We start from the raw sequence: 16,230 nt of genomic DNA on the forward strand, positions 1-16,230 counted from the left end.
CCCGCCCCGCGCTCCCCTCAGCCCGCTCCGCCCGCCGCTCTCCCCTCAGCCCGGCCCGCCCTCCGCTCCGCCCTCCGCTCTCCCCTCAGCCCGCCCCGCGCTCCCCTCAGCCCGCCCCGCGCTCCCCTCAGCCCGCTCCGCCCTCCGCTCTCCCCTCAGCCCGGCCCGCCCTCCGCTCCGTCCCACCTCCCCCGCCAGGAACCGGCCGGAGCCGCACACTGGAAAGGAGCTTTTATTGAGAGCAAAGCCGCGTTACATGCTGGAGCGCCGCGGAGCGAACAAGCGCGGTGGGCACGGCCCCGCTCCCGGCTCAGGTGAAGGGACACAGTGGTCACCCAAACCCACAGGTACAGCCCGAAAGCGAACCCAGGAATCACGGCACAACAGCAAATCTCGGCAGGGCAGAGCTCTTTTTGTTACAGTTTGCTCTCACAACTTCATTGGTTTTGATTTCACTCAGATATTGCATTTTTCTCAAGGACTCTCTGCCCAGAGCATCCAGCCGCCCCTCCGGTACCCATCAGCAGCTGCACGAGTTAGGGCAGGGAGGGGATCCAGACGAGTGTATTTACTACACTCACAGCTTTTCATCTGCGCTGTGAATAAACACGGGAGAGAGCCCTGCCCACACCTGGCATCAGGGCTCTGGGAAGCGTGCGGGATGGAGAGCAGTGGCATAGCAGAAACCTCGCTGGGATGGGACCGGTGCCCCCAGGCTGCAGCACAGAACAGACCACGGTACTGAGGGATGCTCGGATTTTGCCCAAGTGACAGCACAAGCCCATCCTACAAGTGACCACAGCAATTAGCCATCGACCGTGCCCTGACATGCAAGTTAAGAAGCAGCCCTGGGCAGCCGTGTCCAAGCAGTGTGACCAGCTGAGCTCCCTGGGCACAGGCAGTGCAACAGCACACATCAGGTCTAGCTGGCATTTTCACTACTGCTGCTTGCTGAATAGCCTTCTAAAAATAAAGCAGACTGCAACAAAACAAAACACTAAAAGATTCACAGGGCGGTACTATAATCTTTTAAATTTTAAGGTAAAGTTAAATTTCATACAAATAAACTTCCAAAAATATTTTGCAAACTCTGGCATATGGCTATGATACAGTATGTACAAATAAAATATCAGAATGGTTACATTTTATTGCTTTTTTTCTTTATTTGGTTAAGGATTTATACAGTAATGTATAAAAGGGTATGGGAAGTGGCAAGAAGCAAGTGCTGGCTTCTTGTCCTCTCTGAAGCCAAGGTTGGTTGGTTTGGTTTTGTTTTTAAATACGGTGTTTTCAAATGTCACATCAAAAGCATTTTGGTAGTGGGTGGCATCTGCATTACTCAAACAGGATAGAAGAGCAACAGTGAAAGAAGCCTAAGAAATGGGTAACAGGGCTCCAATTTATACATTTCTTTGCTGATTCATACTTCCAAAATACAATAATTGATAAAACATCCAGTCTAAAGTAATATAAAAGTCAACAATTATGAACTGACTTCCTCATAAGCTGATGTTTCACAGCGAGGTGGGAAATTTCAACTCACTAAATCATGCAAAAAACTCTTAACAAGATCAGTGATATTTGTGAGCAAAATTACCCAACTTGGCCCTCATCTAGCCTGCAAGAGAATCCCCTCTGCAAAAGTAATTTTTCTATGTTCCAGAAGGTAACAAATACATTCTGAATTTAGATCCACTACTATGAACAGATCTAAGTTCCTCTAGTAAGGAAACCTCACTTACAAACCATGTGTCAGTACAGAATGATGATGGGATTGCACATGCCTACACAGTTTTTTTACATCCTTCTGTTGGCAAGGAGACAAAAAATAAAGGTACCAAGAAGGGATCACGGTCACAACAGCCAGGAAAGAGCTCACAAGTGTTCTCTGGGCCTTCCCACCTGCTCACACTCCTGGAGTGTATCAGAGCACCACTGAGATATGAACTGCTCAGGTGCTGCTCAGCAGGCTGCACTGTAGGCTTTTACCTCTTAAGCATCTATTAAAGCTATTAAATATGTTCATTTAAAAAAAATAAATAGACAGGCTCATCTCACAAAATATAATCTGAATGCAACACAGCAAAGCCTAAACAATGCTGAAGTGAAAACTCAAGCACTCAGCAAGTTAATTGCTCCTGTAGGCTCATGATATAAAAACACTTTCAACTCTTCCCTTTAAAAATACATCCTGCTATAGATGGGCATGACTTACCCCTCCTGCTTTCCTCTGACTGAGGCCAAATTTATTCATGGATATAGTTAGTAAAAATCAGAAATTTAGCTGAATCTCTTAAACCTCCATTCCAGGCTCAGTCTCTCATTATAAACAGATTACTACCAACACAGCCCCTGACACAACTTGTCCTTAAATATGCATAATTTACTCTATCTCAAATATTTACAAGCAGAAGCAGCCCATCTTCACAAGACAGATTTCCCTTCTGCTCTACATAAAGTGCAGCTCTCTAATTTAAGGCAAATTTCAGTGAAATATAAAACCATAGTTTTATTTTAGTATGTACACATTTTAAATTATAAGCAATAACTCCCTTGAAAAGGAAATAATGAGAGGAAAATGTTTCCAAGTTTGGGAATTTTCTTGATTTTAACAAAGTCCCAATATTATGTCCTATCGACATATAAATTTGTAAATTTCTTTTCAATAAATGCAACTGAAAAAGAGGTGGCAATGTGTACAGTAATTTAGCTCCAAAGATCAGTAAAACACTGGGAAAGTGCAGCCATAGTTTTTCATGTCTGTAGCTTCCTTTAGCTACAGTAACATCCACCAATATCACATTCCTAAACATATACCCTATAGACCTAATGCTAATCTCAGTTCTTTTAGTGTGTATTTCTCATCTCCATCTGTGTCAAACTCCTTAAAGCTCTGTGATTCTTGGGCTGTGGAGCCAAACAGCTTTTGAAGGTCTTTGTAAGAGAGTTTTCCATCAGCATCTGCAGGTGCTTTTTCAAACAGTTTCTGAAGATCTGCAAAGAGAACAAGGACTGAGAAACAGCTCCTCTAAGTGCACAGGAATATCCCATAAGGTGCATTCCCAGTTTTACAGCACTGTCTCTTAGTACTCAGTGATTGCAATCATTACAGTGATTACTCCTCCTGAGTGAGGAGTTTGCCTCCTATGTTGCCACAAGCTGCTGGTAACAGTATAGGAGCAAAAAGCATGAATATTTCTGGATTAAATTACACTAAATCTGAAGAAAGTAATCCCCATTTCGGGCTACAACTAACAGCCCATTTTACAACCACTAACTGCATACAGATGCAGTTATCCCCCACAAAAGCAAGCTCTGAATGACTGTTGCTATACCAACAGGACAGATGATATAAAGGGAAAAGTGTCTATTCACTTCCTGATGCAAAGAGCTGCCCTTTCAGGAGCTGAAGAGACTGAACAGCAAGATCCAGAAACCATTCATCTGACCAGGCTTGTTCTCTTGGAAAAAAAATACAGACCAGAAAAAAGCCCCAGAACATACACACTCAGCTACTTCTGTTTCCTTCAGCATGTTAATTCTGCCCTTGACTTTCCTCCCAGTCTCTGGGGCACTCAATGTAATACTCTGGTACTCAAAACAATTATAAAATCGCTAATAATGCACACTCCTGCTTAAATATCACTTTCTTTTCTTTTACATGCTCTTCTTTCAGTTTTTTTCTTAATTGCTTTAAAAAAAAAACCAAACATTATCCTCAAGCTTTTAAAATTGACCTCACACCTCCCAGAATGTTTATACTTATCCTTTCCTAAACATTTACATGAAATACTCAGAAGAAAAGGTCAGCCTAAATGGACATACCTTCGATGCTGGAAATTCCTGGTAAGGACAGATGGCTCAGCTGCCCATTTCCCTCTGTGTTGTCACCAGCTGACCTTGAAGCCACCCTTGAAAGGTCTGTGGGCTTTGCTGTAGTACTCTGACTACTTTCAACTGTTACAAAACAATTCCTGTTAGTCTTACTAATTCCACAAAATTACAGCTACCTAAACCAAATAAAAATCCAATAAAACTGTTTTTTTTTTAATTGCAGCAGCTCTATGGGATAAGAATATTTCAGAATGTAGCAATATTGTAGCTGCAATGCTTCAGAATGTAGCAGTGTTGCCCCTCTTTAATTGAAAGAATCTTCCATTATGTACTAGGAGGTGTTTATTTACTTACTATTTATAAACTCCCATACAAAGAATGACTTGGGAGTGTTTTCTGCTCCCCACTCTGAGGGTGCTGAAGAAGATTCATTAAGCAAATTGCATCTGCCCACCTGGGTTGCTTTCACCTTATCAGCACCAATATTCCCCAACAACAAGGTATAGGTTTCCAAGCACCTGCTTGGAATGAACAAGCAGCACAGTTCTATTGTAATGAAGTATTTAAAAGTCTGATGTTCAGCCAAGTGCAGAACTGAAGTCAGCAGAGGCAGAGACCTTTCCTCTCTGTTACACTTACATTTTGAAAAAGCAAAACCAGATGTTACTGGGAATAAAGTTCTACAGTTAATAACTGCCTGCCCTTAAACATCAGCTATTGATCCATGTGAATCCTGCCATACACCTTTTAAGTCACCTTCAAACTTTTGGAGTCATACACAGTTTTCTGTTTTAGCAACATCAGTTTCCTACCACTTTAACTAAAAAGCCTTCATCATAATCTTAAAGAACAGTCTAATTATCCACCTTAATTAGTAATTCTTTGAATTACACAGGGAAGCTCCAGGTTTATGGATTACTGTTACAAGACATTCTTACCATTCTTTGATGCCTCAATGGGTCTGTCATTTTCTGACTTGCCTGTGAGAGCACTGATCAGCTGAAGAGTCTCTTTTAGTTTTGATACCTGAGGATCTCTAGTTCCTGCTTCCTGCATATGTACCAAAAAAAAAAAAATCTTAAAATGCACCTCTTCAGTAAATGTAGAAGACCAGAAAGTGTAGTAATTTAAAATATGTCAGCACTTCTGACTGACTTTGAGGTATCCAGGCTGATCAAGTTTAAAATTATAAACAAGATTTAAAAACAATAAATAAATAAATAAATAAATAATCTCTAAGAAGATACAATAAATAAATTCACATGGTCTGTAGGAAAACAACAGAATCAGTACCTCAGCCTGAAAAACAGGCAATTATTTTGCATACACTCATTTCAAAAGCATCTGATGTTTACTTTCTGTATTTCCTACAGAAAAGAGCAAGACACTGGAAAGCTGTAATATAAAACAGTCAAGCATACTTGGAGTGAGCACTTATACTTTAACTAAACTGCATCATTGCTTCAAAGGGTCATCTGCAGTAGTGAATACCTCTGTGCAGGAGCCACTGCATCTCTGCTACAATAAAACCCCCATATTTTTCAATCTGCAGGTCCCTCATTGGTACATTCCCAAGGACAGGTTGAGCTCACATCAGTACAAGCCCAGAACTGACAGTGCAGCCTGCTCACTCACCCACCTAACTGGTGGAAACTAAACTCAGCAGCATCCCCTCCTATCCCCAGCCCACAGTTTGGCCATTCAGCTGTACCCACTCCCAGCCAGTGATGGATCATTACTGAGAGGGGCTTTCAGCAAGTCCTTGACTCCACTAGTGCATCTTTGCAGACCTTTGCTCAATTAAGGTCCATTTAAAACATCTTTAGAAAGACAATTACATGCTCTACTAATCCAGTGTAATATTTATTTCCTTACTTTACCTTCAGTTGTTTATTTGACGGAGTTTCACTATCTAGTTGATCTTCATTTTCCACTTTTAGAGAGGTAGTTGCATTATTCCCCTAGAGAAAAAACAGAGCAGAGTTTATTCATGTGCTTTTTATTTTCTACAACAGAGTTTCTTTCCTTCAAATTTGGCAGACATTAAGCAGAGATAAACCAGGGCAGATAGATTATAGAATAAACATGAAGTCATAAAAATGGGTCATATAATTTACCACAGCAACTTCAGCATGTGCCTTTATTGTTAAACATGAACAATAGTACAGAACATGTTCTCACAGACTGACCCCAGTGTGGCAAACAGAAAATACTGGAAGAATTTATGAAAGAGAATTTATGAACTTATTTAGGAGTTTGTTTTTTTTATTATTATTGGGTTTGAGAGGTTTCTTAACAGTTTTTTTTTAGAATTTAACCACTGTTGAACAAATGGAGAGTCCCACTTAGCCTCTCAGTGGGTCTTAACATATCTATGCCAGAGTGATTCCTAAAACATAGCTCAGTTTGTGAATCCTGCCTCTTAAAACAACCACACAACTTTTAAATGTCACAGTATTTTGGACACTTTCCTGTAGATATTGCAGGAAAGACATTAAATACTGCTTCTGAGAACACTCTTAATGCTGGTTATCTGTTCAGGAACAAACTCCAGCCTTTTATAAATGAACTCTTAAATATCTCATATTTCACTTTGATATTTTCTTGAGTTGCACTGCAAAGCTGTATCTGCAGTGTAAGGGAAGTAGCAGCCCAAGGAGACACCCTGAGCCATCAAACTCTTACCACGATGGTGGATGAGTTCTCTCTTTTCTCTGGGTTTTTCACAACCAGGGGAGAGTTTTCCAACAGCGTAACTTTCCAGCTGAGGTTGCCAATGGCTGAATCCACATTTAGAAGCTTGATGTCATTCAACTTTTGGTACATCACTACAGTATTATTTAGCTGTTCCAAAGCTGCATGCAGTGCCTGGCTTTCCTGAAATATAAACAGAGCACATGTCAGTTTACCCAACCTCTGCAGCAACTCCTGCTATTAACAACATGACTGACCCAGTTTAACTGGGCAGACTTCAGGCTGCCTTTACACTGACACCACTGAAAACATCCAACTGGAAGCCTCCAGAAAGTTATTCTAAATTTCTACAAGTTTGAAACTGAGATTCTTCCCCAGGGCTAACCTCTTTGTTGCTAATATAATCACTTCAGCTGTGCAGTGAACACAGAAAGCCTATTCATCCCCTTTTCCAGGTCAAGCTTTGTAAGCACAACAATGATTTTTCCCAAGAAAGCATGTACTGGGCATATTTATATACAGGATTCATTTTTGAGGAAGATATTGACTGTATTAAATGTAAGTAAATGCAGTCATTCTGTTCCAAGCCATTCAGCTAAACACCTACACATTAACCTTTTTTTTTTTTTTTGGTTGCTGAATTACTGTTTTCCACACCTCATTACAGTGAGAGTGACTCAGTACATGCCACTCCCAAGTTTGCTCAGATTAGCAAGTGGCTGCCATAAAATCCACTCCACTAAAAGCCTTTAACTTATTTTCATTTACTTTAGCAAAGCACACCTGTAATTTGTCAGATGTTGGTTTCACTCTTTTTACTACTCACCCAGTCAGAATACAAAATACCTCTCTCTCAGACCAGGGCACTTTCCTGTTTGCACATACACAGGAACAAACTAGAGCAAAATTATCTTATTATTTGCTTTAAAGCATGCTATCTGCATTGTCTTGATAAAAAACATACTTTTTGCACACTGCAGTACTGCAAAACACACGGGTAAGTTACATATCCATGACACTTGTACCAAAATTCCTTATGCAAGGGAGAAAAGTACCTTTTTGCAGTATTCTGTCTGATTTCCCTCAGTCCTTGGTACAACAGTGGAGGGAAGTGAAGGCAGCTGTTTTAATTCCTTCTAAGGAAAGAAGTAGAAAATTGTGTTACAAAATCCCTGTGAATAAGTGTTTAATAAGTGGCAGACTGTAGCCAAGGATGTTACAAGTACAGCCACTCAGTCTGCTGTGCATGCAGTATCTTAAATAGGCTAATAGTTAAACACTTAAGGTCCAAATTTATTTTCATTAAACCCCCCTAATTAACTCTTCCCCATTTAATGAAGTATTATGATACACATTTCACTGGTACATACACACTGCCATATCTGCAATGTTTTTAGAGCACCCACTGACTGAATCAAGCTTAATTATGTGTCTAATTCAGATTTTATCTGCAAGAATTCTTGTATTGCAGTTTAGCTGAAAAACTGTACTTATTAGTTCAGTTTCTTAATGCCAAGTGAGAGGTCAGGATAAACACAGTGAGTAGTTTCTGCTGAAGACAGTCTGTCATTTCATCCTAATATAGATTCTTAATTCAACCAAAAAACTATATCAACACTCTGACATCCCCAAACTTCAACCATTTCTCTAACTTGCTTCATATTGGGCAGTGTGAAAGCAGTGCATTTTTCTTACCACATCATTCTGGAGTATTTCTATGGATTTCTTGTATTCCTCAATAGCTGTCTGTATATTTTCAACATCATGAGCCACACTGGTAAGGGTGCTACCTATGTTGGCTACAGTCTGCAATAAAAAACATGACAGAAAGCTCAGCCTTCCCCAAACTGCACTGTCCCAAACTACCAATCAGCTAAACACAACATTTTGTTGGTGAAACAAAATCAGGCACGTGACTTCAAAGAATTTGGAAAATTTTTGCACCCAAAATTGCAAACTACACCCAATGCAAGCTGTGCCCTGGAGGACCTCAGGACACCTTCAGCACTAGGAACAAAAGCCCAAGAGGAATTCCCTCAGTAATCCCTAAGGATTTTAACACCAGCAGGCATCCTTATTTCCAGGAATGGTACCTACAAGGAAAAAGGCTCAAGAAAACCAAATCCCACATAAGAAAGACAATCTTGACATAGGATCACTTAGGTTGGCAAAGACCTCTAAGACTGAGTCCAGCTGTTAACTCAGCAATGCCAAGTCCACCACTAATCCATGTCCCCAAGCTCTGATCCATGTCCTTTAAACACCCTCAGGGATAGCAACTGCAGCAGCTCCCTGTGCAGCCAGTGTTTGACAAACTCTTCAGTGAAAAAATTTTCCCTGTAATCCAATCTAAACCTCCACTGGCACAGCTTAGGTTATTTCCTCTTGTCCTATCCCTTGTCACTTGAGAGAACAGCCTGACCCCCCCACCTGGCTGCAACCTCCTTTCAGGGAATTGTGGAGAGTGATAAGGTCCCCCCTGAACCTCCTTTTCTCCAAGCTAAACACCCCCAGCTGCTCCTCCTCAGACTTGTGCTCCCTGTCCAGCTCCACTGCCCTTCTCTGGACACGCTCCAGCCCCTCAATGTCCCTCCTGAATTGAGGGGCCCAGAACTGGGCACAGGATTCGAGGTGTGGCCTCAGCAGTGCCCAATACAGGAGGACAATCACTGCCCTGGTCCTGCTGGCCACACTGCTCCTGACAGCAACATGCCTTCAGACTTGCTTCTGACCAGGACACAGTGAAAATCCAGCCTGCTTGTAGCAGCAAATAAGGAGCTTAGGAAGCAGCTTTGTACTCCTCTCAGAAAAAGAAATCCTGGCAGCCCCATCAGCCACACCACACTCATTATACATTAATTATACATTAATTTTGTAGGGGTAGGAAATGAGATGTGGCAACACATAATGCCACAAAGACTGGACTAACATTAGGTGTTAGCCCAACATAAATGTTTATTGCTAAATAAACAGAACAGCCATGGAATAACCAGGCACATTTCAAAAAGCCATTCTTTTAACCTAAATAAACAGGACAGTTCTTTGGTAAAGAATGCTCAGTAAGGCACACAGTCAGACATTGTATTAACAGAAAACATTTCATTTTCTCATTTAAAAAGCTAAACAAACCACCTGTTTGCAAGCAGTTATAAAACTTTTTCCAAGCGTCTCACATGATATTAATATTAGCAACTTGAAGGAAAGTAACCAGAAAGACCAGCTGCAAGGTGCACCTGGGACAGCAGAATACAAACAAATGCATCTCCAAAAGGGATCAACAAGATCTTTAAATTTTTTACCCAGGACCATACAATTTATGAAGTCAAATTTTAAAGACAAATTTTCCTTGCAACTCAGGTAACTCCTGCTGTCAGTGCTGTCCCCAAGAGCCCAGCTGCAGCTTAACACACAGAACACATTTAGTGATAGCCACATTCACAGAACTTACCTTCTGAAGTTTCTCTACTGTGAGGGGAAGAGAAATCAGGTCAGCAGCAGATTTTATATTGTTTTTGAGATGATTTACTGTTGAGGTCAATAGTGATATCTAAAACCAAAGAGGAGTACTTAGAATTAGGCAACACAATCCTGATTCTGACCTCTCCCAATGCTGATGGCTTAATGTGTAACCTTAAAACATAAGGCAATACAAAATTATACAGGTACACACAAAAACCACCCCTGTCTCTAGGTTAGAAATCCTGTCTAGGCTACATTAAAAATATTCTGCCTCTTACAAAAGAGCAAGGCTTTATTTAACTATTTTTTAAAACTAAATGAAAGCCACAGAAAACCCTTCTTTTCAGTAAGGTACCCTCTGCCAGTTTTACATTCATCCTCTTAGAGAGAGGCTATTGCCCAAGAAAGACTTAAAAACTTGTGCAAGCAGTCTTCATGTGTAGGAAACCATCACCCACTTCTGTATTTAGCAATGAAACTTGTCTGGCAAAACCCAGCAAAGCCATGCAACCTCTCCAGCTGAGTGATGGGCAAAGGTGCACCTATCATCCAAACCCTCTGCTACTACACCCATGGAACAGAGACTAAAATTCACTTTCTTCTGGTTAAAAAAAACAAAGTTGTTTTGCAAGTTGAGGAAAAGATCCTAATTTTACATTAGGTCAATGTAAACCAGCTGGCATGCAGACTCTCTAGCTCACAGCTGTGAACACCAGCTGAGATTATTCCCAGCAGCATATCCCAACAATTCACAGATAAAAAAACAGCAAGAAAATTTTGATCCCCTGAAGATCTGGCTCAGAGTGTAACCAGACCCTGAAGTAACCTGAGGGCCTGCAAGAACCACGTGCAAGTATCTTTAACAGCCAGGTGCAGATAAGAGCATTTTAAGTCTCATGAAAAGCCTGAATAACTATAGCTAAAACAGTGAGATGCTAAAGAAAGCAAATCAAATTTTCAGATGTGCCCCAGTAAGGACTTAACCACCACAAGGGACTGAAGAAAAATCAATCTAAGCAGGCACTTCAGTACTCTAACAAATTAAACCAGAGCACCTGGGTCAAGAAGAGTTCCCCCCACACACCTCTTGATACCATTCACTGTGAGCAGCTCTGAGCTTCTACCCTCCAGGGCAGAAATTGCAGTAAAAGCCCTGCTGGATGCTTCATTTGAAGTGTGAGTTAATAGAGCAGCTGAGCAAAGAGCTCTCTGCTAAATGGCTTAGCTCTAGCCCCACCAACAGAGCCAAGATTTACACCAGCTCAGAGGCTGAGTGTGTGTTAGCAGCTTTTATTTTCACAGGACACCAGGCCTTAGTTTGTAGCAACAGGAGCTTGCTCTGAGTCAGGTAACTCTTTTCCACGCTTACAAAACATTCTCAGAAATTTGAAATGTCAAATCTCTCATCATAAACATCACAACTATTTGGCAGGAAAAGTAAGAATTGCACAGTTCTTGGGTTCTTTTAAATTCTGCCTGAACTCCCTCCACCAGTTATGCAATTTCTTCTCTTGTGATCAGTCTCCAGCCCAGCTGGATGCTCAAGCTGTTTTTTCCTTGTTTATAATGAGGTTTATACTCTATTTGAACTTTAAAAATAAAAGCTATGTATATGGCCAGAGAAGTCCTTAGATAAAATTAATTTCTATTAAAAAGAACTGAATGGAATATTTTATTATTTTTCAAAATTAAGGACTGATTCCCTCTCACCTGTTTATTGATCTCTGTGATATTGATCCAAATTTTACTCAGCCCCAGTTCTCCAGTCTCAATTTGTTCTAGCTGCTTTTGGTTCTGCACCAAATCTTCATTCAGTTTAGGAATTTCTTGGAATGATGTCTTTTGATTAGATTCCACTAAAAGAATGAAGAAATAATTAAAAGCAAACCAAAACAAAAATCCAGGCAAACAACACTAAAAGGCATAAAATAAATTACAAACAGCAACATCCACAACACTGAAAGAAAGCAATAACAGTTTCTATATACAGGTTTATTGCCAGTCTGGATTCAGTGTTCGCTCAGAATGACAGCTATTTTTTGTTTTAAGAGTACCAATATCTGCAGAGAGAACCCAGAGAGACTGAACTAAATTTAACACTTTGCATAGTCCTGTCATTCTGGCAAACCTCAGTAGGTCTTTATTTAGTGCAGTTATTTTGCATTACCTCCACAGGGGAACATGAAATAGTAATGGGCCTGTGAATAAAGAGTTGCCAACAGTCCCAGGGCAAAGGAGGCAGGTGAAATGAGCCTCAGTGCCCTTTTCAAGCCTGCAGAGGGGCTGCTGACAATGAAGTGAATTCCAAGGAGATTAATGTAATTAGTTGCTCTGTATGACATAAGAACAACTGAAAAAATAATGTATAAGCTTAGGCACAAATGCCTGTTGGTAAACAAATCAGTAAACAAGGTCCTTGGAAATTAAGTCAGTTATTACTGCAATTAATATTACAGGAAGGGGGAAACATGCAGCTCAAAGCAATTCCAGTGAGCCTCAGAAATGCAGCTCTTCCAGATCTGCAGTGACTAAGCTGTTTAGCTGAGCTGTGAGGCAATCCTAAATCCCTAGGTCTGAGAAACAAATAAGCAAAGGTTTTGAGATGAAGATGACAGAGTTCTCCAAAATCTGCATGTCCACCCTGTAAGGCAGCACTGGAAGGCTCCACAACAATCAGCCCTTGTTCAGAGCAGACTGCCAAGAGCAGAGGCACCTGGCAGATCCCAGAATAAACTTCCAGTGCGACTCATCCAGTCAAAAGGAGAATCCCAAACACACAAAACTGGAAAGCTGTGCATATTCAGAAAGCCACCTCACTTCTCTTTAAGCAAGTTCTAGAAATACTTTCTAGGTGCAAAGAAATCTGCACTGGATCATCCAAGGTCCAAATGCTTCTGGGTAGGTAAGACCTTGAAAGGTGTATTTTAGTCAAAACAGACTGAGACCTAATTTGTGCATTTGACACAAGCAGCTCACACTAAGTCTCATGTATTCATAGGCTCTTGTAGACAAATTATTTTCCATTTTGTCACTCTCACTGGGAACAGTGGGACTCCACTTGAAGAGTTTTTTGGAGCACTAGGAAGGAAGGTTAAATGCCCCATGCTCTTAGCATCATTGCTGACAACTGAAGGGAAAACACTACATGACTTCCTCCTGTTCCAAACATACTTAATGCAAAGACATCTTGTTTATAAAAAGCACTCATCCCATCCTTACTTTGTGCAAAGGATGGCAGAACATACCAAATACTGTCACAAACACCTGCTCTTATAGGGAAAAAAGTCTGGATGAAGATTCAGAGAAAGGTTCCTTTTCCAAACTTGGTGTACGACAGATGGGTCACCTGCCTTTGTTTCTCTGTTCACCCACACATTTCACCAAGGCAAAATGTTACCTTTGAGAACCAGGTTGTTCTTGCTGCCTGCTTTTTTTGTTGTTGTATTTAAATTCTGTGCCTCATCACGAGGCTCCCATCCAGCTCCTAGGCATGGTATTATGATGGCAAGGAAATCTGACACGTTTATCACCAGGCAAAGCATTAAATGCACAGCTTTTCTATCAGAGCTATTAAGAGGGAAACAAGGCCATCTGTAATTGCCAGACAGGGAGAACACGCTCAGGGAGAACAGCTGCTTTAACAAAGAGCTCTGTGTCGAACAGGAATGATGAAACTTAGCTACACCAAAGCCAACAAATGCTGTCCTGGTGCAAAACTTTTACCAGCAGCACACCCTTTAAGGGGAGCAGTTCATGAAGAGCAGCAGGTCCTGAACCAGAACACAGAAAGAGCCACAAAGCAGCACCTGGAACTGAAGGTATCCTGCAGAATGGGGGAACAGCAAGCCTCTCACACCCAGCCAGCCTGTTCCACCTTGGCAGACAGCTCCCACCTCACACGCCTGAACAGCAACACCCAAACACCAACACCAAAGAATTTCTACACACACTTCCTCAATGCCCCTTTTAACACAACCAAGACAACTCCTTGGCTCACCTTTTTCAATCTACACAGGATTTCAAACACTACCAACATAAGGCACCAAAGCAAATCTTGTGCCCAGAGGTGAGTTACAGAGAGCCAAGAGCATACCTTACATGCACATATCACCATTTGTTATACCTCAGCCTACAGAAGTTATTATATTGAAAATGTTGACATGGGAATCTTGACATGGCCAGAGAAAACCTGAGATTTACAGGCAAAACACTTCATCTTAACTCCACACTTCAAAGTATTAAACATATTAACTCCACACCACACATAACCCAATGTAAAAGTTGAACAAGAACAGGTCCGTGCAAGCAAAATAAACATTCAGAGGACACAGAAAGAAAATAGTACTGAAGCAACATTCAAATGGCAGTAATTCCATAGCAAGTATCAGAGGTTTTTTTTAAAGAGTTCAAGACAAGACCATAATTTTTCTTAATTTTTTTTTCAGAATTCCCTAGACTGCTTTGACAGGTCTGATCAGAACTTGTTCTTTGGAAGAGAGCACTCTGAAGACCAAAGTCAGGAATTTTAGAAATGTATCCACAAGCAACTACAGGCCCACCCAGTCCAGTGTCCCTGCTCCTCAGAAGATACAGAGCAGGCAAGAATATCCAGCATTCACCTTAGATTCACCAAGTTTCTGTGTTCTTGGCTCAGAGCACTCCTCAATTCAGATGTTATTTGTCTACTCTGTATTTTCAGACTTTGACTGAGCAAGCAACCAAAGAAAACGTGAAATAGTAGCTACATTCATACTTACTAGTTCGAAACTTCTCCTTTATTGCATCCAAATCCTCCTTGAGAGCCACCTGCATCCAGACTAAGCCAACACACGCGACCACACAAGCAGCAAGAACGACAAACGCGCATAAAGGGTAACAGAACCTGCAGCACCGCAGGTAGTCTCCCCTGCAGAAAACAAAGTAACAGATTGTGAATATACCGCAGTGCCTAGAAATGTGTTATTTTAAATGCTACAAAGTAAAGGACAGCGTTATAAGAGCACACATTTTGGCTGACAAGGGCGAACAAAGAACACTTTCAGGAATAAATAAGGCTATAAGGTCAGGTCAGGGCTGTTACTCTCTATTCAGTTTACCCTCAGCAGGCACATCTAGCATATTTAAAAGCAGCTGTCAGGTTTCCTTTACTAAAATATCCTGCTCTGCTGACATAAAACTTATGCCAGGCACATCTGCTTGATAGCTTGAAAAACACGCTTCAAAACACGGAATTACCATAATGTTACTTCTAGAGCGTTCTAAATTCTGAAAGCCCGGGTTTCCCTGAGACATGCCTACTTTCAGGTATGCACAGAGGCCCATTATTAATGCTGTTACTTAACTGAAAAGCTTATTTACTGGCAAAAGCACAGCACGTCCCCGAGAAAACCAGCACTGTGCCAGCCCGCAGGACGGTGCCATGCTGAGCACACACACACACACGGGTAACTGCGCCCAGCCAGCATCTCCCCCGAGTTTAGTCCACAAGGGCTTGTGCTGCGTAGAGCACAAAACAGGAAAATAATTCAAAAGCCAGAGGATGGTCCAGTGGGAGCTGTCTCTGGCCGTGGCTTGGAACTAGATCTTTAAGGTCCCTTCCAAGCAAAGCCACTCTGCAACCCGATGATACTTTATTCCCAGACAGGCGACCTGCGGGGTCGGACACGCTCAGCGCAGCTCCGGGTGTCCCCTGGCAGTCCCCAGCCTCACACGGCCCCTCAGAGTCCCAGCCGCGATCCCGACCCGCCGAAGGCAGCGCAGCCCCGCCGCGGAGCCGGGGCAGGACCCGTCCGAGCAGGGCCCCGCCGGCCCGGGACTCACTTTCCGCAGCGGCCCCGCGCCCCGGCGAACTCGTCCTCCTCGGAGCTGGACTCGGAGTCGGAGGCGGGCGGCTCGGTGCGCAGCAGTCGGTGGCCCGAGCCCTTCTTGGCGGACTTCTTCCTGCGGCCGTCGGCGGCCAGGCCGATGAGGGCGTTCAGCTCCTTCCGCTTCTTCATCCTCTTGTGGGGCGGCGGCGCGGCCGGCGGCTGGCTCCCGCCCGCCTCCTCCTCCTTCTCCTCGGCCGCCGCCGCCGCCAGCGCGCCCCGGCTCGCCAGCCTGCGGGCCGGCGGCGGCTACAGGCGCTCCGCGGGGCCGCGGCTGTTGCTCCCCCGCCGGCCCCGCGGCGGCTCGCCCGGCCCCGCGGCCGCCGCCCGCCCCGCCCGCGCCATGGCCGCTCGGGCCGCGCCGCGCCCGCCTGCCAGC

General features: G+C 42.8%; 1 protein-coding gene across 1 annotated transcript; it reads right to left on the reverse strand.

Moving 5' to 3' along the window:
* Nucleotides 1-216: 216 nt before the first annotated feature.
* EFCAB14 (EF-hand calcium binding domain 14) lies at nucleotides 217-16,203 on the reverse strand. The gene is made up of 11 exons (XM_054638325.2): nucleotides 15,808-16,203; nucleotides 14,745-14,893; nucleotides 11,698-11,843; nucleotides 9,977-10,075; nucleotides 8,224-8,334; nucleotides 7,584-7,664; nucleotides 6,520-6,711; nucleotides 5,715-5,795; nucleotides 4,773-4,884; nucleotides 3,826-3,957; nucleotides 217-2,994 (listed from the first exon to the last, which is right to left on the reverse strand). The coding sequence occupies exons 1-11, from the start codon at nucleotides 15,981-15,983 to the stop codon at nucleotides 2,819-2,821; spliced, it is 1,455 nt and encodes a 484-aa protein (XP_054494300.2). The 5' UTR covers nucleotides 15,984-16,203; the 3' UTR covers nucleotides 217-2,818.
* Nucleotides 16,204-16,230: the final 27 nt, after the last annotated feature.

Source organism: Agelaius phoeniceus, chromosome 8 (assembly GCF_051311805.1).
Source record: "Agelaius phoeniceus isolate bAgePho1 chromosome 8, bAgePho1.hap1, whole genome shotgun sequence".
In the NCBI taxonomy this organism is placed as follows: domain Eukaryota; kingdom Metazoa; phylum Chordata; class Aves; order Passeriformes; family Icteridae; genus Agelaius; species Agelaius phoeniceus.

What these genes read in the sequence shown, in the direction of transcription:
- EFCAB14 (XM_054638325.2), bottom strand. Translation starts at nt 15,983, where the DNA reads ATGAAGAAGCGGAAGGAGCTGAACGCCCTCATCGGCCTGGCCGCCGAC. An exon ending in AGAACTCATCCACCATCGTG is followed by an intron (nt 5,796 to 6,519) that starts GTAAGAGTTTGA and finishes TTTTTTCTCTAG; the next exon opens with GGGAATAATGCAACTACCTC. An exon ending in AGGAATTTCCAGCATCGAAG is followed by an intron (nt 2,995 to 3,825) that starts GTATGTCCATTT and finishes TTCTCTTTGCAG; the next exon opens with ATCTTCAGAAACTGTTTGAA.